The 21224-nt window shown below is 45.0% G+C and overlaps 1 protein-coding gene across 4 annotated transcripts in view; it reads right to left on the bottom strand.

The window, feature by feature from the left end:
* The window catches only part of PRKCE (protein kinase C epsilon), a 603195-nt gene that overhangs the window by 403103 nt on the left and 178868 nt on the right, over nt 1–21224 (bottom strand). For all 4 annotated transcript variants that reach the window (XM_082427721.1, XM_082427720.1, XM_082427722.1 and 1 more), the window contains one exon: nt 13676–13739. In XM_082427721.1, the coding sequence (XP_082283847.1) occupies nt 13676–13739 (64 nt within the window). The remainder of the gene's footprint in view (nt 1–13675; nt 13740–21224) is intronic.

The raw sequence follows: 21224 nt of genomic DNA on the forward strand, positions 1-21224 counted from the left end.
AGTAGCTAGATGGCCATCTGTAATTAAGCAGGTGAAGTCTGTCTTCCAGGCTCCAGGCGCACTGCCGACGGCCCTGGTGACCCCAAACCCACCTATTACAGGCAGTTCTTGACTTTCATACTTTTCGCCTTCAAACAACACACAAGGCCAAACAGGGACACTCACCACCAGCCAGCAATGACATTTCACAGCAGTGCTCTCTGCCTGCCAAGCCCCGGTGCCGCCTCCACACCTTCGCCACGTTCACCTGGACAGTGGTCACTCATTAATCCCTGGAACAAATATGTCCTAAGCACTGCTGTACGCTGGCACTAAGGCCAAGAAAGTCCAGCAGAGACCAAAATAGACACAGTCCTGGCCTTCTCAGAGTTTAGAGTCTAAAGAAAGCGCTTGTGCATTTGTTGAATATTTTATTGCTCCTGCCCTTTTTTGTTAAATAAAAATGATGGGTAAGGAAAAAAGTGAAAATATTGGCCCCTGTGATAAGATGCATCTTTTCTCCTTTAGAGAACAGAGCAAATCAGCAAAGGGTCCTCAGGGGGCTGCAAAGGCCCCTATTTAGCCTCAGCTGGATCCTCCTAGCACTTAAGCAGGTTGACACGCCACCTGTATGACCAAATGAGAAAAAAAAGAAAAAAAAGATGCTGGAAATATTACTAAAAATTGTGTCTACACAATGAGACATGATGAGAGGATTCTGTAAGATACTTTCATTTCCTGGGAATGGAATCTCCCATTGTAACATTTAACTCAGTTATTCAAACTTTCACTCCTTTGCCCTTCAGACATGTTTTTTTAGAAAGCAACATGCACAAAATTAGGGGACTGCAAACCTGGCTGCTGGTACTTCATGCATGAGGAGGTTAAAAAGACAGAATTTCATCTTTCTACAAGGGTTTGTTCTTTGGGTTTGGTTTGTTTTTTTGTTTGTTCTTGTTTTTGTTTTTTTGAGGGAAGGAGGAATTAACTACGTAATGGCATCAAAAAACAACAACAGTGTGAAAGCTCTGAAGGTAATTTCAAGCATTAGATAAAAGGTAGGTCAATGGTTGGGGGCAGGGTGTCAACTACCTTCCTGGTACCTCCACCTCACATAGGCAGTAAATAGTTTACCCTGTTCATGGCCATCATCACCCACCATAGTGAGAAGCTATCTACCCAAAATCAAACCCTTTCTCGGGGCAAGAGGCTAAGAAGCAAAGAAACCTCAGTTTCTTCCTACTTCTGTAGCTTCCATGCAATACCCTCATAAGTTTAAGGAGAAAATCCTTACCTCCCAGCAGACATGGACAAGCATGACAAAATGATGTTTTCCCTCGAGTCAGGGACCTCTGTTGCCCCGTTTCCTTCCCCTACATGGGCCTGCTCAACCAATGGACCACTCTTTAATTGAACTCCACGTGCATCCCCATGTGAGAGAGAATTAAGGAGCGAGATTGGTGTTACAAGAGATTATTCCACTTAAAAAAAGGCTTCCAGGAGGGGTTCACACAATTTGGGGTCCACTCAAATAGAATCCTTCCCTAGATCTTTGGAAATAAGACTCAAGCTTCAACACTTCCATTTTTGACTAAATTTTCAAGAAATAGAACTATTCTGTAAATAGATGCTGTGATCCAACTGATTCCCTTTTCCCATTATTTCATACACTCTTTTTCTCTACCTTTTTTTCCATGCAGACCTTGGATTTTTTTCAAATAAGATAAACAGTTACCTTATCCTCCATTTGTAGATACTTATGGAAGTTGTTATTTACAGATATTCACATCTTACAAAAGACTATTAGAAGAGGAATCTTTTCTACAATTTTTTAAAACGCTCGTTCAGTATCTGAATACCTGCAGAGATGGAAAGCTCCCTACTTACTGCTCAGATGTACTTAACTGCTAACGAGTAGTTACTAAACTAAGCTTAAAGTTGCCTCCCTATAACTTCTACCCCTCTGGTCCCAGAGCTGCCCTAAGGAGCCACAGGATAAGTTCTCTCACTATTTGTCTTGGCAACACTTTAAGTTCTTAAGATACCCACCATGCCTCACCCACTACTCAGGGTCCTGTGCTTTGGTGAGGAATAACTGAGTCTGGCTCCCTCATGATAAGTATAAAGAGAGATTAGGAAACCTTCTCATTGGCTCACACCTGCATTCAGAGAGTCTTAAATCTGAGAATCCAAAATCCTGAGCATTCACTGAATCATAGCATCTTAATGCCTTTGATGCAATCCAGCTGAGGGCCAGAAACAATCATTTGTTCACCTTCAACCGGCCGGTTAGAAGCAGGGCCAGGAACAGAATCCAAGCTTCTGATTTCAGTAAAGAGGTTGCTCCCACTACACTTCATCAGAAGGCTGCTTGTGCTGAATTCAGTGTAACTAACTGGGGGCCTTGTGCCCAGCACTACAAGGCCCTGTGATATCAGGACTCCCATGGATTTTGTCGGTGCCGTCATGATAGCCAGGCCCACAATGGCTTGGGGTTGTCTGGCTCTCCAGTGGACAAAGAGGCCCCAACTACAGAGATGGCCCTTGTTCCCAGTCTGGCTTTGTGTAGTCCGAATGGCAGGACAGCACCCTGAGCTCAGCGCGGCTATATCACGAGACCAGCTGGGAGCCTCATGTGCACTGGGCCAGCTCTCAGCTCGAAGCCCATGTTCTAGAAGGCTCTGCCCTTGAATAACTTGTGGCTCACTGGGGTAGGCAGGGTACAACCAGGACTCTAGTTATAGACACAATGTAAATATCTGAGTACATGCTTGTACAGAAAGACACAGAGGAGTGTGGGAGCACAGTGTGTGAACCAGCATGCTGGGGTGGGTGGGCCGGCGTGGGAAGGCCCCCAGGAGGAGACAAACTTGAAATCAAATTCTGAAAGAACAGAGAAGAAGTTGAATTAACAAGAAGGGGACAGGATATTATAATAGGGGACTTGGTGCGTGTGGAGACCCTGAGGTGGCCTCAGAAAGCCCCTAATAAGTACCAGGCACAGAAAGTAATCATGCAGGTCCACGCCCACCCGCGAAACTGACTGTACACTGGAATATGAAACAACGGGTTATCCAAAGCAACATCAGTCCCAACATCTTGTTTACCTCTATAATTTCCTTTTATAGTGACACTTCTGTTATTTCATTTAGTCACGCATTCATTTATGCGACAAGTTAAAAATTATGCCCCTACTGTGTACCCAGCACCTAACCCAGAACTCCCCCTGCGTTTCCCCATCCATTAAAGGCAGGTGCAACTTGCCTACCTCAGAGGAGGATCACGTAGAGGTAAGTTTTAGCAAGGTCCCTGGGTGAGTTATTTTAATTAAAGCCCCAGGAACCAGGAGAAAATTAGCACAGTGGAATCAAATTCAAGCACCACTCAATACTTGAGGGTATTTATAGAAAAACAAACACAAAAACAAAAAAATCCAATACCCTGACTGGTTGCTTTTTGGTTTCCTGGCATAAACTGGTGCCTGTTCTCCTAGCTGAAGAACACTGATGCTATCCATTTTGACCTTCTGCAGATGATTAAAGACGGGACTGGAACACCAGGGCCTGGACATTTCCTACCTCCCTAAGAATATGCCAAGTGCCTTCCTAGCCCTTTTCCAGAAGAAAGGAGAAGGTGGGGGGAAGGATACTAAACAAAAAGGGATTCAAAATTCTTGACTTTGAGAAAGACTAAATGATTGGAAGTTGGGGAAGAGAGAAAGCAGATTTCCCTCTTAATTTTCAATCCCATAGAAACTGGTTCAGAGGGGAAATCACAGGTCTTAAGAGTCTCTCACTCCTCAAAGTGTTGTCCCCCTCAGGCCCCATCCCAGGCCCACTGAGTTGGAATCTGCATCTTCACAGGATCCGGGTGATTCACATTCTTAAAACTCTTTAAGCCTCAGTTTTCCCATCTGTAAAATAGGGCTGATAAAATGGCAGATCCATTTACGCTTAAATAAAATAATCTCTGCAGAGAGATTTGGCTTAAAATTTTTGTTCTCTCTCCCTTCCTCCTTCCAGGTGCCCAGCCCTATGCAAACTTCTCTTGGTTTTAACTCAGCACCGCAGAGAGCCAAGGGACCGTTAGTCCCACCTCCCTCTCTGTGTACCAAGGAGGCCACAGAGGTCCAAGTGGAACAGATGACTTGTTGCCCAACGTGCCCTAGCTTGGGAGCTCCTCAAGGGCAAGGCCTATGTTTTTTACATCTTTGTTTCTCCAGCTCTTGCATGGTGCCGGGCAGGCAACAGACTCTCCAGATACATCTGTTGAATCAATCGGTACATTCAGTAATTAACTAACTGTGGAACAAAAGCTAAAATCCAGGTGTCTACGAAATCCTAGTCCCAATAACACACAGATACACCTGAAAGCAAACTTAACTTCCCCTGACTTCATTCTTCCTGACAGTTCCCAAAGAAGTTATACCTGGCTAATAGTCGAGACCATGGGTTTCTGCTGCAGACAACAGCTCTCTGAACTAAACATCACCATTATTCTCAGTGTCAGGAAACAGGCAAACTTGAGTGTCTGGAGAGTAGGAATAACCCACTGACAGCCAGTGCGCCCTACTTAGCTGGGCAGAAGGGACCCCAGCTAGTTAAGCCTCTCAGTGTGTGGAGATGGCCAAGCTTGGGACAGGAGCAGCTGACCCTAAACGCTGGAGAGTGCTGCCTGGCACTAGTAAAAACACCCACGTGGGATTGTCCATCCAGAGGGGTGCAGCCTCTCAGCAGCAGGACTGGGCATGCAGAGGCCAGCGGCTCCCTGGAGTGAACGCTCTGTGTGCGTCGTTCATCCATCACTCGCTCCATGGAGTCTGGCTACCTAGCGCACCTGCCTCTCCATGTTGGGAGCATTCAGTCCTCGGTGACAGGCACTATTGGAGGGAATCCTGAATTTCAGTATTTCCCACTCCAAATCAGAGGTGTCTTGAGCGACGGAGGACATGAAGTGGGCCATGTGCGTTATTTCTGAGCTCCCTGCCCTTAGACGTTCATGCTGTGGATTAAGCCGGTCATTCCTCTCTGCCTGGGTCTTCTGAAACCTGTCATAACCTCTGGCCATGGGCAAGTCACGGTCTCCGTATGTATGGGAATGGTCACATTTCCACCTAATTCATTTTGTTTCAAATTTTCTAAGTAATCGTTTTAGCAGCTCATACACATCAATGGGAAAGAAAACCAAGATTATCGGCATTGACAAGAAAGGTTTCCTCCTTTCTAAATTCACCCTTTCCCTTCCCCAGAGACAACTGTTGTTCCCAGTGTGTGATGTATCTTGAAGAGACAGCTGACACACAGGCAAGCATGTCCACTAGAATGGAAGGCGCCTAAGGACAGGAATTTCCATTTTCACTGTTCACTTCTGTGCCCCTAGTACTGAGAAGAGTAACTGGCAAAGGTGCCCAATAGCTCTATGTTGAATAAATTAATTTATAAATCAGATGTATTCCTGAAAAGTTCACATTTTGATAAATCAAGTCCTACTCTGCCTTTATTTTATCTTCTGATTGGATGCACCTTCAGTGGGCAGCGGCTCTGTCTCCTCAACCAAGAAAAGAGGATAACAGTTATTACCTGCCTTTCAGGGTTGCCATGGAGCTGATGAGAGCACGTGGAAGGAAGTATCAGTGCTTGTCATTTACTGACTGCTACTCTAGAAAGAGCAGTCTCCGTGGCGGTCCCACTGCACCCTGTTCTCCCAACAGCTACCCAACTGATAAAACACATTGCTGCGCTTTACTGGTCTAGTGCCTGCCTCCTTCTGTAAGAGTACAGATGCCCTAGAGCAGGGACCATCTTCATTAACTCTATACTCCCAGGGCCTAGTACTTCTTAGATAAGTAAATAAATGATGACCCCAATGAGGGACAATGAGGACGAAGGGGAGCTAGAATAGGAGATTCACAGACGTTCGTTCTCAGCTCTATGTATATGGGCAAAAGCACACACCCTCATAGGCCCCGACAAGCTCACACCAAAGATTTATAATAAAGGAGGAAAATAAAAGCCCCAGTGTTAGCAGCTTGAATAAGATGGTGAATGCACTTGATTGTGAAAATGTGAATGTTTCAACGAAGCTAGGTAATAAGGAAAATCAATAAAACTGTCAGCACTGGCCAATTTCAACTGGATAAAAGAATAAAGTAATTGGTCCTGAAAGACAACTCTCTAAATTAGGTTAGATGAATGGAAATACCCTTTTGTTTTAAGCCAAATCACATGGACATCAACAACAGTAAACAATTAAATTATAAGCCACTTTGACCCAGCACGATCTGAGCTGCAAACATGAATTTCCTGAAACGATCTTCTTTATAAGACACAGAAATGATGTATAGCAAGACAACAGAGACAGAATTGGAGGCCACGCCAGGAAACATGGGGCTCACTTCTTGACTAAGGATCTATTATAAACCCACCCTCTCTATAAGCTTATTTCTTCAACGTGAGTATTCCTCCTTCAATTACTTCATTAGTAAAACAGGCACACAAGTCAATAGAAAATGCACATCTACGCTCCCATAATGGCCGAGAGGAAGGAGGCTTTGGTAGTGATCCTAAAGGGCTCTGCTCTCCAAACACTCAGGATTCAATTCTGTTTTTCATCTGCTGATGGTTGGCATTTGGTGTTGTTAACTGTGGATGATTCATTTCAGAGGAACTGCCGTGCACCTCGAGCCTATCTGGAAGGAAATGAGGGTTTCTTGGCTTATTTCTCATCAAGCATTTTAGCATTGTCTCTGTGACATTATAAACCTCTTGATGGGGGTTCACTACTCATTGCTTTCAAGCAGACTCCCCCTATCTCATCTGGTGCATATGGCCACTTCCAGGAACAAGCATTTATTCTATCAGGACAAAGGATGGAGACAAAAATCTGGAAAAAAGAGGCCCACTCCCTGAGTCTGAGTATCGACGGCAAGTAGTGATGCTGGGTGGGGGGAATGCGGGGTACACATTGCAAGATCAATGTTTTTGAACATCTGACTTTTGTTATTTCCACCCTTATCAAATGCTGAGGCTGTTTCTGTTCCCCACATGCTACTGGAGAATCCAACTTGTCCATGGATGTCTGGGGACCCCGTGGGGTGAACAGGACCACCGTCTTATTGCCTGAGGCACCTCACAGGAGGCAGACGCATCAGCTCCTTGGAGCAAGTGCCTGACTTTGAAATCCCTGATTTGGGAGGGTAAGGGCTCCCTTTAACATGTCAAGCAATGTTTCTCATTAGAGACTGGACAGAACTTGAAAAGGGTGGGAGTGTCAGGGCTTGATGCTGGGACACTAGCTAGATAGTCTGGAGAGGAGGAGAAGGTTGAGGGTGGTGGAGGGCTTACCATGGGACTCCATAAGACTGCTGAGGGAGAAACAAGAGAGTGCAGAAAAGATATAAAGGGATGCCTGTACCAGGCTTGACCTAATCACTTAAGTCCCATGCTTATAAAATGTGCTCTACTCAATGTCCCAGACTTGACCTAGAACATCCCTTCTCCCTGTGACCAAGGTGAGTGAGAAACCTTGACCATGAAGACACACCCAAAAAGAACTACCTTGTCTTCAAATACAGCTTAATCATTTAAGGTATTTCATTTTCTTGTTTGAAAGTATCTGTCTGCCACATTGATGACTGTCTTTGTTTGGAAGCTCCTTGAGAACACAAATTGCATCTATTTAAGTTATCGTGTCTCTCCAGACTTACCTAAAAATAAGAGCTTCAAAGCTGTCTTTGATAATGATGGCATGATCCCCTCTACTCAGAATGGCTTCCCTGGGACTTTCCTGGTGGTCCAGTGGTTAAGACTCTGCGCTCCTGATGCAGGAGGCCCGGGTTAGATCCCTGGTCAGGGAACTAGGTCCCACATGCCACAACTAGGAGCCCACATGTGGCAATGAAGATCCCTTGTGCAGTCACTATGACCCGGTGTAGCCAAATAAATAAGTATTAAAAAAAAAAAAAAAAAAAAAGAATGGCCTCCCTGCTTCTTCCCTGTCAATCTGGTCTACCTAACTTTTCCTTTTCAGCCCGAGCCCTGCCTCTTTCTTGAATTTCCCTGGGTTATTCTGGCTTCAATTTATTCCCATTTGGAGAACTCCTGGTAACACCAAATTAGGCACTCAATGTGATATTGCCTTGCCTTGTTCCCTAATGCTTTTGTCCTTCAGGTAAGTCTAGGATTCCTAATTGAATTGCAAGCTCCTTGAAGTCAAGGGCCATGTGTTCTTGAAAATGCCATCTCTCATTTTCCACTTCCCTGTCCCCCAATTCAGCATGGGCACCAAACTGGGCACATTTGCTAAAGTGCATTAGTGACGACTTTTCATTTGAATGAATGGTTCTTCTTAATTATATGATCATCAGAAGGCATTGGATTAAATGATGCAGAAATTCTAAGGAAAAGGCTAGAATTCTTATGAACTGAAGCTTCAGTGGGACTCCAGAATCTGAAAGATGTTATCTGGATAGAAACTACCAGTGGCAGAGGGTCAAGAGGAAGGCCTACCTCTCTATTTCAACCCTGGAGGCAGTGCTCTAATGCTTGCCATGGACACAGGTAAGAAAGATTACTAACCTGCTGGGATGAGTCCGACCAAGACTTAGTTATGGATCCACCTTACAGAGAGCCTGAGAAGGAGCTGACCAGTCCTGAACTGGGACCATGGAAGTTTTCATTTCAAAGAGAGTGGAAAAGAGATCTGCTTATTTATGAAAGGGACTTTCTGGGTCATCTTTGGATTCAAAGCTATAAACTTTACCTTCCTATTTCTGTAAAAAGCTTCCTGAAGAAAAGAACTAAAATGTTAAAAGCAGTGAGGAGGTCTTTGTTGGCAAACTCATTATTGGGGCCATAATTAGGGCCATGATCCAGGCAGGGCCCTGGATCATAGCCTGGGGTCTGGACCCAGCAGGGCCTTGTAATCAACTGTTTGGCCTCAGGCACATCACTTGACCTCTCAAAGTCACCATCTCCCACCAGGGGGGTAATACTTGCTATACACACATTATCATTTTAGAATGAAGCAAAGCAGGTTTGATCATGTCTACCTGTCTGTGCAACTTGAAAAAAAAGTCCAGAAGAGAGCTGCAAAGATGAGATAAGATTTCTAAACTCTCTCTTCAGAAAGGTTAAGGGGTTTGATTGATTCAACCTGAAGAAGAGAGATTTAATAACTGTCTTCAAATATATGCAGGGCTTTTACCCAGGACCGATGAGAGTGTAAGGACAACATGTTCTGTCTGCACTGAGAAGAGAGGGCACAAGCCCAGGCTCTGACACGGAGACATTTCTAACATTAAGGGCCACAGGACACAGACAAGCTAAAGAATGTTCTTCTGGGAAATACTTCAATGGGGGAAGGGTTGGGAAGAAAGAGAAAGACAGAAAATGGGGCAAAATTATGGGAAGGTCTGAACTCTGCAAAAAGCAATCTCATAGCCCCTGCCGGATATAGATATTATTCTATGAATTGCCTCTTTGTCACCTTGCTCTGTTCTTGGACCTTTTGCATATGCCACACCCCAGAGTCAGAAACCTGCCCTCAAACTGCTTCCCTGGATACCCTGCCTGCTGCTCCTTGGCACTGGGTTAGAACGTTGCTCACCTCCCTGCCCTCAGGTCTCCAGGGCCTTTAGGATATTTACTGAGCATCACCTTTATGTGAGGGCACTGTCCTTACAGCAGTCCTATCACAGTACCTACCATACATCCCATTATCCCCATTGATGGGTGAGAAATCTGAAGCTCTAAACTGGTAGGCACCGGAGCCAGGATTTACATTCAGGACTGACGGACTCCTAAGGCTCTCTCTTTCTTCTCTCTGCTGCCGCTCCCAGAGAGGATACTGAGTGCTTTCTGAAGCCTGTGGTTATAGAAGGAAGGGCAGAGGGCTGGATCCTGAGCCCACCTCTTCATCTTCTGCTTCCACAATATGCACTCACTCATTCCACAACCTGATCTAACCACAGTATTTGTGATGGACGTGCTGCAAAAACCATTCCAATTATTTTGTATCTTTGGCATTTTATTGGAGAAACAGTTTGGGGACCCAAACATACCACTGAGGCCCACTTCTTGTTCTTTCTATTGTTGTGTAAGACTCTGAAAAACTCTCCTGGGTGAACACGACACCTGGATGGAAGATGGGGGAAGAGGAGCCTAGAAATCCCTGGGTCAGACCCTGACTGCCCCTCCTCTGGGAGCCTGCAAATGATGGTTCACTGTCACATTACTATGAAGAACAGAAGTAATATACAAATTACATCACAAAAAAGGAAGAAATATTAACTAATGTCCACAACAGGAAATAATAATTTGCACAATTGAGAACTACATCCATTGTTGTTTATGCTTCTGTTGCCTGGGCTAATTATGCTCTGATTTAAGTATCTGGTGATCCTGTAGTGCCATGTTTACGAGGAAGCCCCATGGTCATTACTTAAAGCAAACACTAAGAGGCACCCGAGGCTGGAGCAACACACAAAACATCCTAAGAAGGTTTACTACATGGGATAACATAGGTAAAGTTCCTGGCACTGTACCTGTCAGTCCCTTCTACTGGCTACAGATATTAGCCAGCCTTCAGCCTTGAGCTCTGATAGATGTCTATTCAAATTATACCGACGATCAAAATTGCATGACCAGAAATGACCTTAACTGTCATCCAGCCTGACCCCTTACACCTGGGGTTAGGTTGCCTGGTTTAGCTAAAGCACACACCAGTCAAATCCCATTATGATGAACTGCACAGGACATGAAAGCAATGGAATTTTATTAAATAGTTAGAAAGCACATTAACTCCAGCTCTAGCAGACGTAAACATCCAGGCTTTCTACAGTGCGTAAGCAAGAAAAAAGAATCCTTTAGCACATCCCAGAAGAAGGGGGTGTATTCACACAGTCTCACCCCCATATCTTTCTCTGGGCTCTTTGGTATTTGCATGTGGTGTAAAGTTTGTGCAATTGCTACGAATATCTTTTTTTTCCATTGATGGGACTGACTGGAGCACTTGAAATAGGTGAGCTGAAGGGATGCTTGATGGCAGAATAATAGAGCGGTGAAAATGTCAGCTGTGCCTCATTTCAATTCTCTTTTTCACCCTTTCTCAGAATATAGAGTTAGGAATTTTCACTAAAGAAAGGGACCTAAATAAGAATCAGTGAATGTCCATAGTCTGGGTGTGACAACCGTGTTTTGCCCTGGACCCTTCCCATGCAATCCAGGTAGCAAATGTTGTGGCTACTCATTCTCCCATTCCTCTTCTCACCCTCTCAATCCTTCCAAAAACAAAGCCACCTCTGGGCCAGGAGCCCTCACAGTCCCAGCAGCAGGAGTGGGAGAACAGATGTGTAGAACACAAACAGAACACACCAAGGTCAGCTTCTAGGAAGAGGTTACTGGAAGTCCTTCCCACTACCCAGAGAAAGAATTCCAAATCCAGAAACAGCAGTTAAGAAAAAGCAGAAAAACTTCTTTTCTTCAGAGCAACACAGGCTAACACTTTACAGAGTCTGGCATGTGTCAGCATTTCTGAAGTAAACTCTATTTTCTTTAGATGAAAGAGATAAAAAAAAATAGGCTAAGAGTTCAGTCCAATGAAAACTGCTTTGGTCATTCACATGCAATAAGCTGTAGAAGCAAGAAGAAAAAAATCAATTGCCTCTGATTTATTTATTCATTCATTTGTCCATATCCTTTCCCTCTAATGTAAAAAAGGATGTCTTTTATAATTTTGCAAGTCGTTAATCTTTTCAAAGAAAAAAATAATCCAAGCCTCCCATTGATTGCCCAGCATCTTGGCACAGGGAATACATATTTAGTTAATTATCCTGTTGCATATACATTATGTGAGGAAAAAGGGGGATTGATTTTGCTCAGCAAATGTTTCACCAGTATCAACAATCAGGAGATCACTGTAATATTGTGAAGTCTGGTAAATTTGGGATCACACGCTGTGTTAAAAGTAAGGCAAGGCTTTACATTACTGGATGCTTTATTTCTTAATCTGGGTGGCGGGTACACTGGTACCTATTTTATTATACTTTAGGCCCTTTTGTACATCTTGAATAATTCATACTAAATATTGTTAAATCTCCAAATCTTCTACAATAGTTTCTATTCTGGGCTGTTCAGAGCTGAGAGTAGAGAGGGAAAGTTGGAAACGCCAAAATGTAATTGCAATAAAGAGCAGAAAATGTTAAGAGACCAATTTTGGAAGGATGTTTAAAGTTTTAAACCTATGCCAAATAATTGAGATCTATTAAGAGAGGACTGAATTCTATCATGAGCTCCATATACACACAATTATTGAATTATTCTGAACACCTGTTGAAATCAGGTGATTAAATTAGTTAAATGAAAGTCATCAGGCCCCACTGTCAAGTGCATCATTTGACCAGCTCATTTAAATTTGCTTATATAGTCCCTCCTCCATTATAGAAACAAACAAGAGCTTCATCCCCAAAACTGTGGGGTTGTGCTTATAATCCCCAGTATTCTGGGGAGATGCTGTAAAAGGCCCAAATCTCCCAGCCAGGAGCTGTGCCTTTCCCTTTGGGCCACAACCTCTAATCCCCATTTTTTCTCATTGCCAAGAAGAACCCGCCTGGCTCGTCCCATCTTTCTGCCATGACATTAAAGCCAACTGTTCTGTCCCCTGCCCACAAAGAGAAGAGGAGAAGAAAGATGGTCCCAGTAACTAAACTTTAGTCCTAATTCCCAACCTCTCTAGAGCCCAAGTCTGCCGCCATCTCCCTGTTTCCACGTGGAGAAGGTTTTATCGTCCAGTCTTCCCTTCTACCCCGACTGCTCAGCCCTCACCACAAGGCAAGCCTTGAAAGGTAGTAAGTAAGCAAAGACAGGATGGAGAGAAGAGGGTGTAAGAAGAAGAAAGAAGGAAAATCCAACGATCAGAGAACACTTATACCTTACTTAATCAGCTAGTGGGGAGCAGATATGCTCACCCCATTATTTCTCTTTAAGAGCAGAGCTTTTGCCTGGGTAAAGAACTGGTAAAGAGAAGTAACACTTCTTTATTTTTATTTTTTTGATTCCGTTATACACACACACACATATACATTAAAAAAATGTATATATACAAATATATATATGTATATATACATATATATATGTATATATACATATAAATTCTTTTTACCTTATAGATTATTACAAGATACTGAGTATAGTTCCCTGTGCTATACAGTAGGTCCTTGTTGGTTATCTATTATATATAGTAGTGTGTATATGTTAATCCCAAACTCCTCATTTATCCCTCTTTATGGAAGTAACATTTCTGATTCTGAAATTTGACACCTCATTTGTTTCATTTCTGAATACCGTGAGACCAACTGGTGTTACTTCCTGGCCACCACACACACACACTGACCCCACGCGCACCCCCGGGGAGAGCAGCCACCCCACCGAAGCCTGCCTGGGCAGCCGCGCGCAGGAACGCCTGCTTTACTGGCCTCACTCCGTAAGTCGAAAATCTTCCCTCTGCTCCACCAAAGCTAACAGATGGCTGGTCCCTTTTGGTACACAGGCGTAAGCATCTTCAAAATAACCTTTTCCTTTAAAGGGTGCCAATTAATTAAATGTCACTGTAATATGTCTCAGCCAAGGAGGGAAGGGAGAGACCAAAAGACAAAAGGGTCGATGGACAAGAACAATGACGAGAGCTCACACTCTCCTACCTTCACCCGATGACCCCGAGAGATCAATGATCACATACACTCTTCCTTCTGGCTCCAGATCAATCTGCAATTAAGAAAATGACAGTGACTCTGTTAGTGCATTGTAGGGGCAACCCGAGAGTTCATGGCATTTCCACCCCAAACTGCTAAAACCTAGAGTCACAGCTCCATTCAATCCATGAATCTGCAACACGCCGAGTGCTGGGTGAATGAGGGATGAAGGAGAATCAGCATCTGTGGAATGTCTACTATGTTCCGGATGCAGTAACAATGAGGTCTGATGCATATCCAACAGGTAGTGTCGTCCCAGTGGTTCCCAACTGGAAGCAATTTTGCTGCACAAGGGAAATCTGACATGAGGAACTACAATGGGGACACCTGACATAAGGAACGTTTTGGAGGACACGAAAGTATCTGGAGACGTTTTTGATTGTTACGATTGGAGAGGGAGTGGTGCTACTGGCATCTAATGGGTGGAGATCAAGGATGTGCTAAACATCCTACAGCAGACAGGACAGTCCCCACAACAAAGGATTATCCAGCCCCAAATGCCAACAGTGTCAAGGTCGAGAAACCCTGTGTTAAACCCCGTTTCACAAATAAGGAAACTGAGCTCAAAGTTCCAAGGTAAATGGCAATGCTGAGATTCAATGCCAAGACTGTCTACAGAAGCCCCTGTTCTTTATACTACACAAATTGCTCACGGGAGATAAGAAAAGCATAAGACATTATTCCCACTCTCAAGGTGTTTACAATCTCACTGGGGAGTCTAAAAACAAAAAACAAAAAACAGAACAATGCTGAACCCAGCTTAATGATGAGGGACAGAGAATAACTGATAAAAAGTATCTGGTGAACCTGAAATCAGTGTAAAAGAGCAGCCTGGGAAGACTTCACGAAGGCAAGAAAGGGAAAGCATTCCAGGTGGAAGCAACAGAATAAGCAAAGGCTGGGCATGTGAGTGGTGCTTGTGGGGGACTGAAGGGCCACCATGCTCGGGGTATGCTGGCGCATGCGTGTTGCAAACCCCGGACTCTACCAGGGTTGTAAGGAGAGAGCCGATGTCGCTAAATTCTCACCACCAACCTTCTCTACCCACCCTCGTGCCCTCCCTCCCCACCTCCCAATCCAGCAAGCTACTGGCCCAATACAGAAGCAGGATGACGAGGAGAGCCAGAGGGGCTGGGCCGCTTGCAGTCGACACCCTTCCAAGGTCTGCACTGTCCTCACAGAGACCATGTTCTCCCTGAGAGAGTAGCGACTCTGGAGACCCCGGATCACTGAGTACCCCTGTACCCAACCCCGCCTCCACAGTCCCATCTGTCTGTGCAGAGCTCCAATTGGCTCAGATGTGCCAGGCTGGTCTCCTCAACAAGCTGTGAGTTTCTTGAGGGCAGGAGCCACGAGCCCCTCCCTTTCGTTTCCATGGTCCTCAGCAAGAAGCAGGCACACATTTAACAAGTACTGCTTGGGAAGAGTTAGCCTGGTGAACACCTCCTGCTCCTCCAAGGTCAAGGTCAGTTATTGCCTCCTCTCTGAAGCCTTTCCAGATATTCCGAGTCAGAATTAACTACCCTCCCTTGTGTTCTTGTAGTACACATACATATCTCAACTGTGGCTCCAGTATGTCTCTCTCCTCGGCTAGACAGAGACTATGACAACCCTATTTGCATCCCTAGTGTTTAGTGTACTGTCTGTTGGTCAGGAGACACCCAATAAACCTTTGTGGAGGTGGGAAAATGTTCTGTGTCCCAGAGCCTATTCTGGGATTATTCACTCCTGCAAGCCCCTTCCTTAGGAAGGAAGGAAGGCAGGTGATCTGTACTAAAATGATGTTCCAATGAGGCAAGAGGGGAAGAAGAGGCTGCTATACCAGGAGTACCATATACTCCCTATGAGGTAAAAACTCACCTTGAACGGATGCTCTCTGTGTCCCTCCCCCCGACATCTCACTCCACTCCTAATCCAGATTCCCTGAGCCATTCGTGAGCCTCACTTTATTTCCAGACTCAGCCTCTTAGTGGTTGAGAGTGCTTATGGTTTCCCTCAAAATTATAGTTCCACCAACACGGGTCTTCAATGCCCCCCAGGTGAGGTCCCTGTGATATTGCAGGTACTCTGTCAGGGCAGAGAGTGAGGGAGGGCAGGGAGCTCTCAGGTAGCCCCACAGGGACCGCTCACCTGGGTTTGGGATCTTGAGCTTGGGATCCAGATGAGAACCAAATAACACACTGGTGATGCCAAAGAGTCCACGATTTCAGGTTTCTGGGTAAAGAAAATGTTCTCCACCACCCTCACCACTAATACTGTCCCGTGCCACAAGCATAACCTGGCCCCTGCACTGTATTACAAACAGGAAAAACAACAGAGCCCAACCAGAATCCTGCCCCTGCCACAGTTCAAAAGTATCAGGGGCCCCCTTGTCCAAAAGCATGGAATTTAAATAATGTATGCCTCTTAGAGATTAGGTCATCCCTATTAAACCCCGCCGGCAAAATGAAACACTTTCTCATATCCTCCAAGCCAAAGATTTCCCACGACTGTGGATTTCATTGGCAAAGTACAATGGTATCTGAGAAAAGCAGGGAGGGAGGCAGCAAAGGAATGAGATGGGCCGCGAGGCCTATCGGAAGGCAGGCAGCGTGCCTTTCTTTGCAAAAGGGGAGTGAGAACTCGTGGCGGGGGACAGGTCATTGATGATAAAATGTATTAGGATATTAACATTCAAGATAGCAATCAGAAACCATTTTAGCACCCTCTGCTGCCTCAGTGCCGATGAACTGCATTTTCAAACAGAAAAATAGAAATTAAGCTATTAAACATGCCAAGAGCAACAAAGAGCTTTGCAGCCTGGGCAGATGGCCGCAGAGCACTGGCTGAGCGCCAGCCAGCCAAGTAAGGAGGCTCTGAGAATCCATGCAGGGTGGTGGGACTTCAACGTGGATGACTAGAGAGGTTATCAGGTACAAAAGGGGGTGGCATGCCTTGTAACTTCATGGCCAAATTAACTTAATCACAATTCTGTTCACAATTATGTGGCCCGGATAATGAAGCAATGTCGGTGCCCGGCCCTGCACAACCACTGCAAGCTGATAGCTCGCATCACCACCAGGCAGCTGGCACTACATAAAAGCAGGCCTCCTCCCTCCTCCCAACCATTCCCAGGGTTTCTTCTCAGCTCCTTCTCCCGGACTTCAGGTTCCTCCCAATTCTCCCAGATGCAACCCCCTTTATCAAATCTCCTTGAACCTCATACCTTTATTTGATGCACTTTCCCAGATACTATCTCTGTTTTTGACTATGATTCTCTTTCAACCTCCAGCTGAGGCCAGAAGCAAGGCAGTAGAACCATGGGGGAGACAAACACAGCCTTTGGAGTCACACCAGGACTGAATCCCAGTTTTGTCACTTACAGGTAAGGCAATTATTTATTCTCCCTGAACTTCAACCTCTGTCTCTTCATCTGTGAAACAGGTTATTGTAACAATTCCATGAGACACACAGGCAAAGCACTTGGCACTTAGGAGTTACTCAGTATATGGTGGTTAACAGTGAACTTACTGGCTCTCTGGCTTGAAGCAAGCAACTATCTTCTCTAAGACTCAGAATGCTCCTCAGTGAAATGGAGCTAATAACAGGTCCTGTGACACTGGGGGTGTCACACTGTAAAATGTGAAAATCTACGTACAGTGCATAGCATGGTGCCTGGCACAGAACACTCGGTAATTGTTGCTGCTATTGTTATTAAAAAGCCAAGTCTTCAAATCTGTTACTTAATCCGATGTGATGTTCTTTCCACTCTATGAAACTTCCCACCCACCAAAAAGCATTTTCTTGCCCCAGATTGATGTTATTACATATTATTTCAGGACATCTGATGATTTTACAGTGCTGTGAATATCAGATGTAGAACTAAGGTGAGAATTTCTCACCCAGCCCTGGAAGAAACCCAGTGGGAAAAAAGGCTATAGCCCTGGTCATCAGAGGGTCATGAGGTGATGACGAGAGGAGAAGCTGAGGATGACCATGTATTGTCTGAGCACCTGCTAGGCCTGGGACACTGTACTGAGGTTTCACCTGCATTAGTTCATCTAATCTCCTGGGAGGCCAGCAATACATATTCCCTACTTTTCAGATAGAAAAACTGGGGTACAGAGAGCTTGCAGCCGGATTCCCACGCAGCGCTGCTGCCTGGAGCACACAGGAGAGGTGACTCTGACAGCGGGAGCTCCCATCTCAAGCCCCACAAAGCCTTCTCTGACAACTCAGTCTCAGGGTTCTCATAACTCTAAGCCTCTGGCTGTCCTCCGTGGGTTCATTCTCCTTCTCAGGTGCAACTGGCTCCCCAGCCAGGCCGGTTTAAGTCAGAGCAACGCGTTGAACATCTTGCCCACCCTTTCCCCCCCCCACCCCACCCCCCAGAGCCCTTGGGGAAGGTCTGGGCATAAACAAGAGCTCCATTCCTGCGAGTTAGGTACAAAGCAATGGGGAAAGAGCCCAAACCACAGAAACCAGGAAAAAGCCATCTCTGAAAAGCAAAAAGACACACAGGCACTTTTTGGGGTGGTGCCTGAGCATTCACAAAGTCCTTCACAAGCATTATTTCATTGATTCCTCACAATTAACCTGTAAGGTAACAAGTATTATTAGCAACATTGTATGTACCAGAAAACTGAGGTTAAGGAAGATAAGCAGGGCTAGTGAGAGCACACACACGGCACAACTGCAGGGGCACCGTTCACACGGTAATCTCTGAGGACAAGTCCTCCGGAGCTGAACAGCCAGAGGTAAGAGGCAGAGTCATAACTTGCACCCTCAGCTCCTGACTCTCAGAATCCTATACTCCTCCCAGCACACCACACCTGTCCAGCAAGAACCCTGACCACTGGACTAGCACCCCAGCCATGCAGCCTGCTTAGCTGTCACCGCTGTGTGTCACTGTGACCCATAGGTGTCTGTGTGCCTGTGTTTGGGGGTAATAGAGTTTGAGACAAAGGAGGCAAGAAATTCATAGTCAAGCTTCCTCCTGACCATAGGCTCAACTTTCACTGGGGACCTCTAGGCAAACCTCTCCTCAGAACAGCCCACGAGGGTCACACAGACCCAATTTGAGCTTCACTTCCTTTTCCATCTGTTGTCAGGCACCAGGGCCTAGAAAGAAGCAAAAGGGAGGTGGGGGGACGGTCAGAAAAGAATGACTCCAGAACGGAGGAGAAGGAGGAAAAGAGGCTGCACTGCCCATGTTGCACCCATTAAGTCCTAGATAATAGGCTGTTTCTTTTTTTTCCTGGAGGAGGGTGGGGAGTGAAGGAGGAGGAGGTGGGAAGGAGAAGAAGAGAGAAGACTCAGAGCTTCTTTCCCAAGGCAGAGGACCCGCTTCCCAAGGTCTGCACCCCCTGGATTGCTGGCTATTTTCCCCTGGAGGCCTCTCAGGCACGTACTGTCCCCAGAGGTGCCTGGCATGGAAGAGGCAAGCCAGACAGAGCAAGAGATCTTCAAGCAGCCCCAGCTGCTGCTTTTGGAAAGCACAAAACGTGCAGGCGCTATGATGGGCAGCTCTTGAGCAGCTGCTGGGTGGTGATTTTGGAGCTAGCCACCAATTACACTAAAGACTCTTCATTTGAGGAGTTGCTACTAGATCTATTGGTAGAGTGCACTGGCTAGTTAAAAAGCAGAGGGTGCACATATAATTAAATATTTTAAGAGCTCCACTCAGTTCACAGGCTTCGAATAGCACTTACTTTCATAAAACAGGAGGAGAGGAGGATTGCTCCTTTCTCATATGCCTTCCATGGTAGTGCAAAGACGTTATGTGGGCTTTCGTTCTGCCCTGAAGGGCAGAACCCTGTCTGTCCAGCACATGGAAGGGATTTAATACATATTTATACATGTTGGCTCAATGGACGAATGGCCCGATTTTAAACTGGACCTGCACAACTGAATTATGGAGATGATTTACTTGGGAAGCCATCAACCTGTGCAGAAGTGTTCCTAGCAGCTTCATTCATAACAGCCAAATACTGGAAACAACCCAAATGTCCAAGAACAGATAAATGAATAAGCAAACCATGCTGTATCCATATGACAGACTTTTACTCAGCAGTAAAGAATGAACTCCTGGTACATGCAACAAAACGAATGCTATGGGAAAGAAGCCAAACGCAAGAGATTACGATTCCACTTACATAATGTTCCAGAACAGGCAAAACGAATCTATCGTGACAGAAAGCGTATCGGTGATCTCCTGGAGGTGGACATGGGGAATGGATTCAAAGAGGCACAGGGGATGATTGAATGATTTTGAGTATTGTATTTTACAGTAGTAAAGTATATATTCAATAAAAAAGAAAAGAGGCACAGAAGGACTTTTGGGGAAGATGAAAGTCTTCTGTATGTTGATTGGGTGGTGGTGACATGAATGTATACGTTTGTTAAACTGAATCAAGCCACACACTTAAAATGGATGCATTCTTTTTTTTGCCTGTAAATTATACCTCAATAAAGTCGCTTTTGAAAAAGGAAAAAAAGAAGTCATCATTTCACATAAGGATTGCTCTACAATTTTCCTTTAAATAACAAATCATCTTCCCACCCTCAGGGCATTTAAGATTTCATATTCCATTTTTAAAAATAAAAGGGTTCATTCAGAGTTTTTCAAGAACACATCTGTCACCCAACATAATGTACACCTACCTGTGTAGGCACACATTCACACACCCACCCACGTGTGCAAAACACACTCAAACCCACCTTCTCTTGTCTTCTGTGATCAAAATACGGTAATAGCAAGAAAAACACATCCAAAGTGTAGGTTCCCTGCTGAATTATTTAAACCTTTCTGTGTGTGGATCTCAATTTCCTCATATGCAAAACAAAAAAAATTAGGCCAAATGCTCTAGAATGGCTTTTAACAACCTCAAGGACCTAAATATCCATGAATAGGAGACAGCTTAAATAAATTATGGGACACCGTTTGGTAGATCTCTATGCAAGCCCTAAAAAAAGAATAAAAAGATCTAAATGTACTGACTTATATGAAACTATCTCTGGGATATATTAAGTGGGAAAAAAGTATGGTGTAATGTGTTTCTTATTCTAGGCTATCATGTGAATAAAATGGGTGTGCATGTGGGTAAACACACACAGACACACACACACACTGTCACACTTGTTTGGCATAGATTATCTCTAGAAGGAGTCTTAATCAACAGGAGGGGTTGCCTCAAGAGATGGAAACTAGAGGATCGAGGGGTGAGAAATCAGGAAAGGGGCATTATTCTTCACTCTATGCTCTTTTGAACCATTTGATTTTTAAAATCGTGTCCTTGAGTGAACTTGTCACAATATTTGTCAACACCTTTTTTCACTACCTATTTCTAACCCAGTCCCCCAGAGAGCAGCTTGCTTCGGTTCCCAGACACTTCTTAAAGAAACGCCCCTCAAAATTGGCTGACACATTGCCTGTCCATCCCCGGTACCCAGGTCCCAGACACCCACCGAGCAGCAGCCATCATCTCCACATGAAAGTCCCGTTGGCTGGACCAGATGC

Source organism: Balaenoptera physalus, assembly GCF_965194825.1.
Source record: "Balaenoptera physalus genome assembly, chromosome: 15".
NCBI lineage: Eukaryota > Metazoa > Chordata > Mammalia > Artiodactyla > Balaenopteridae > Balaenoptera > Balaenoptera physalus.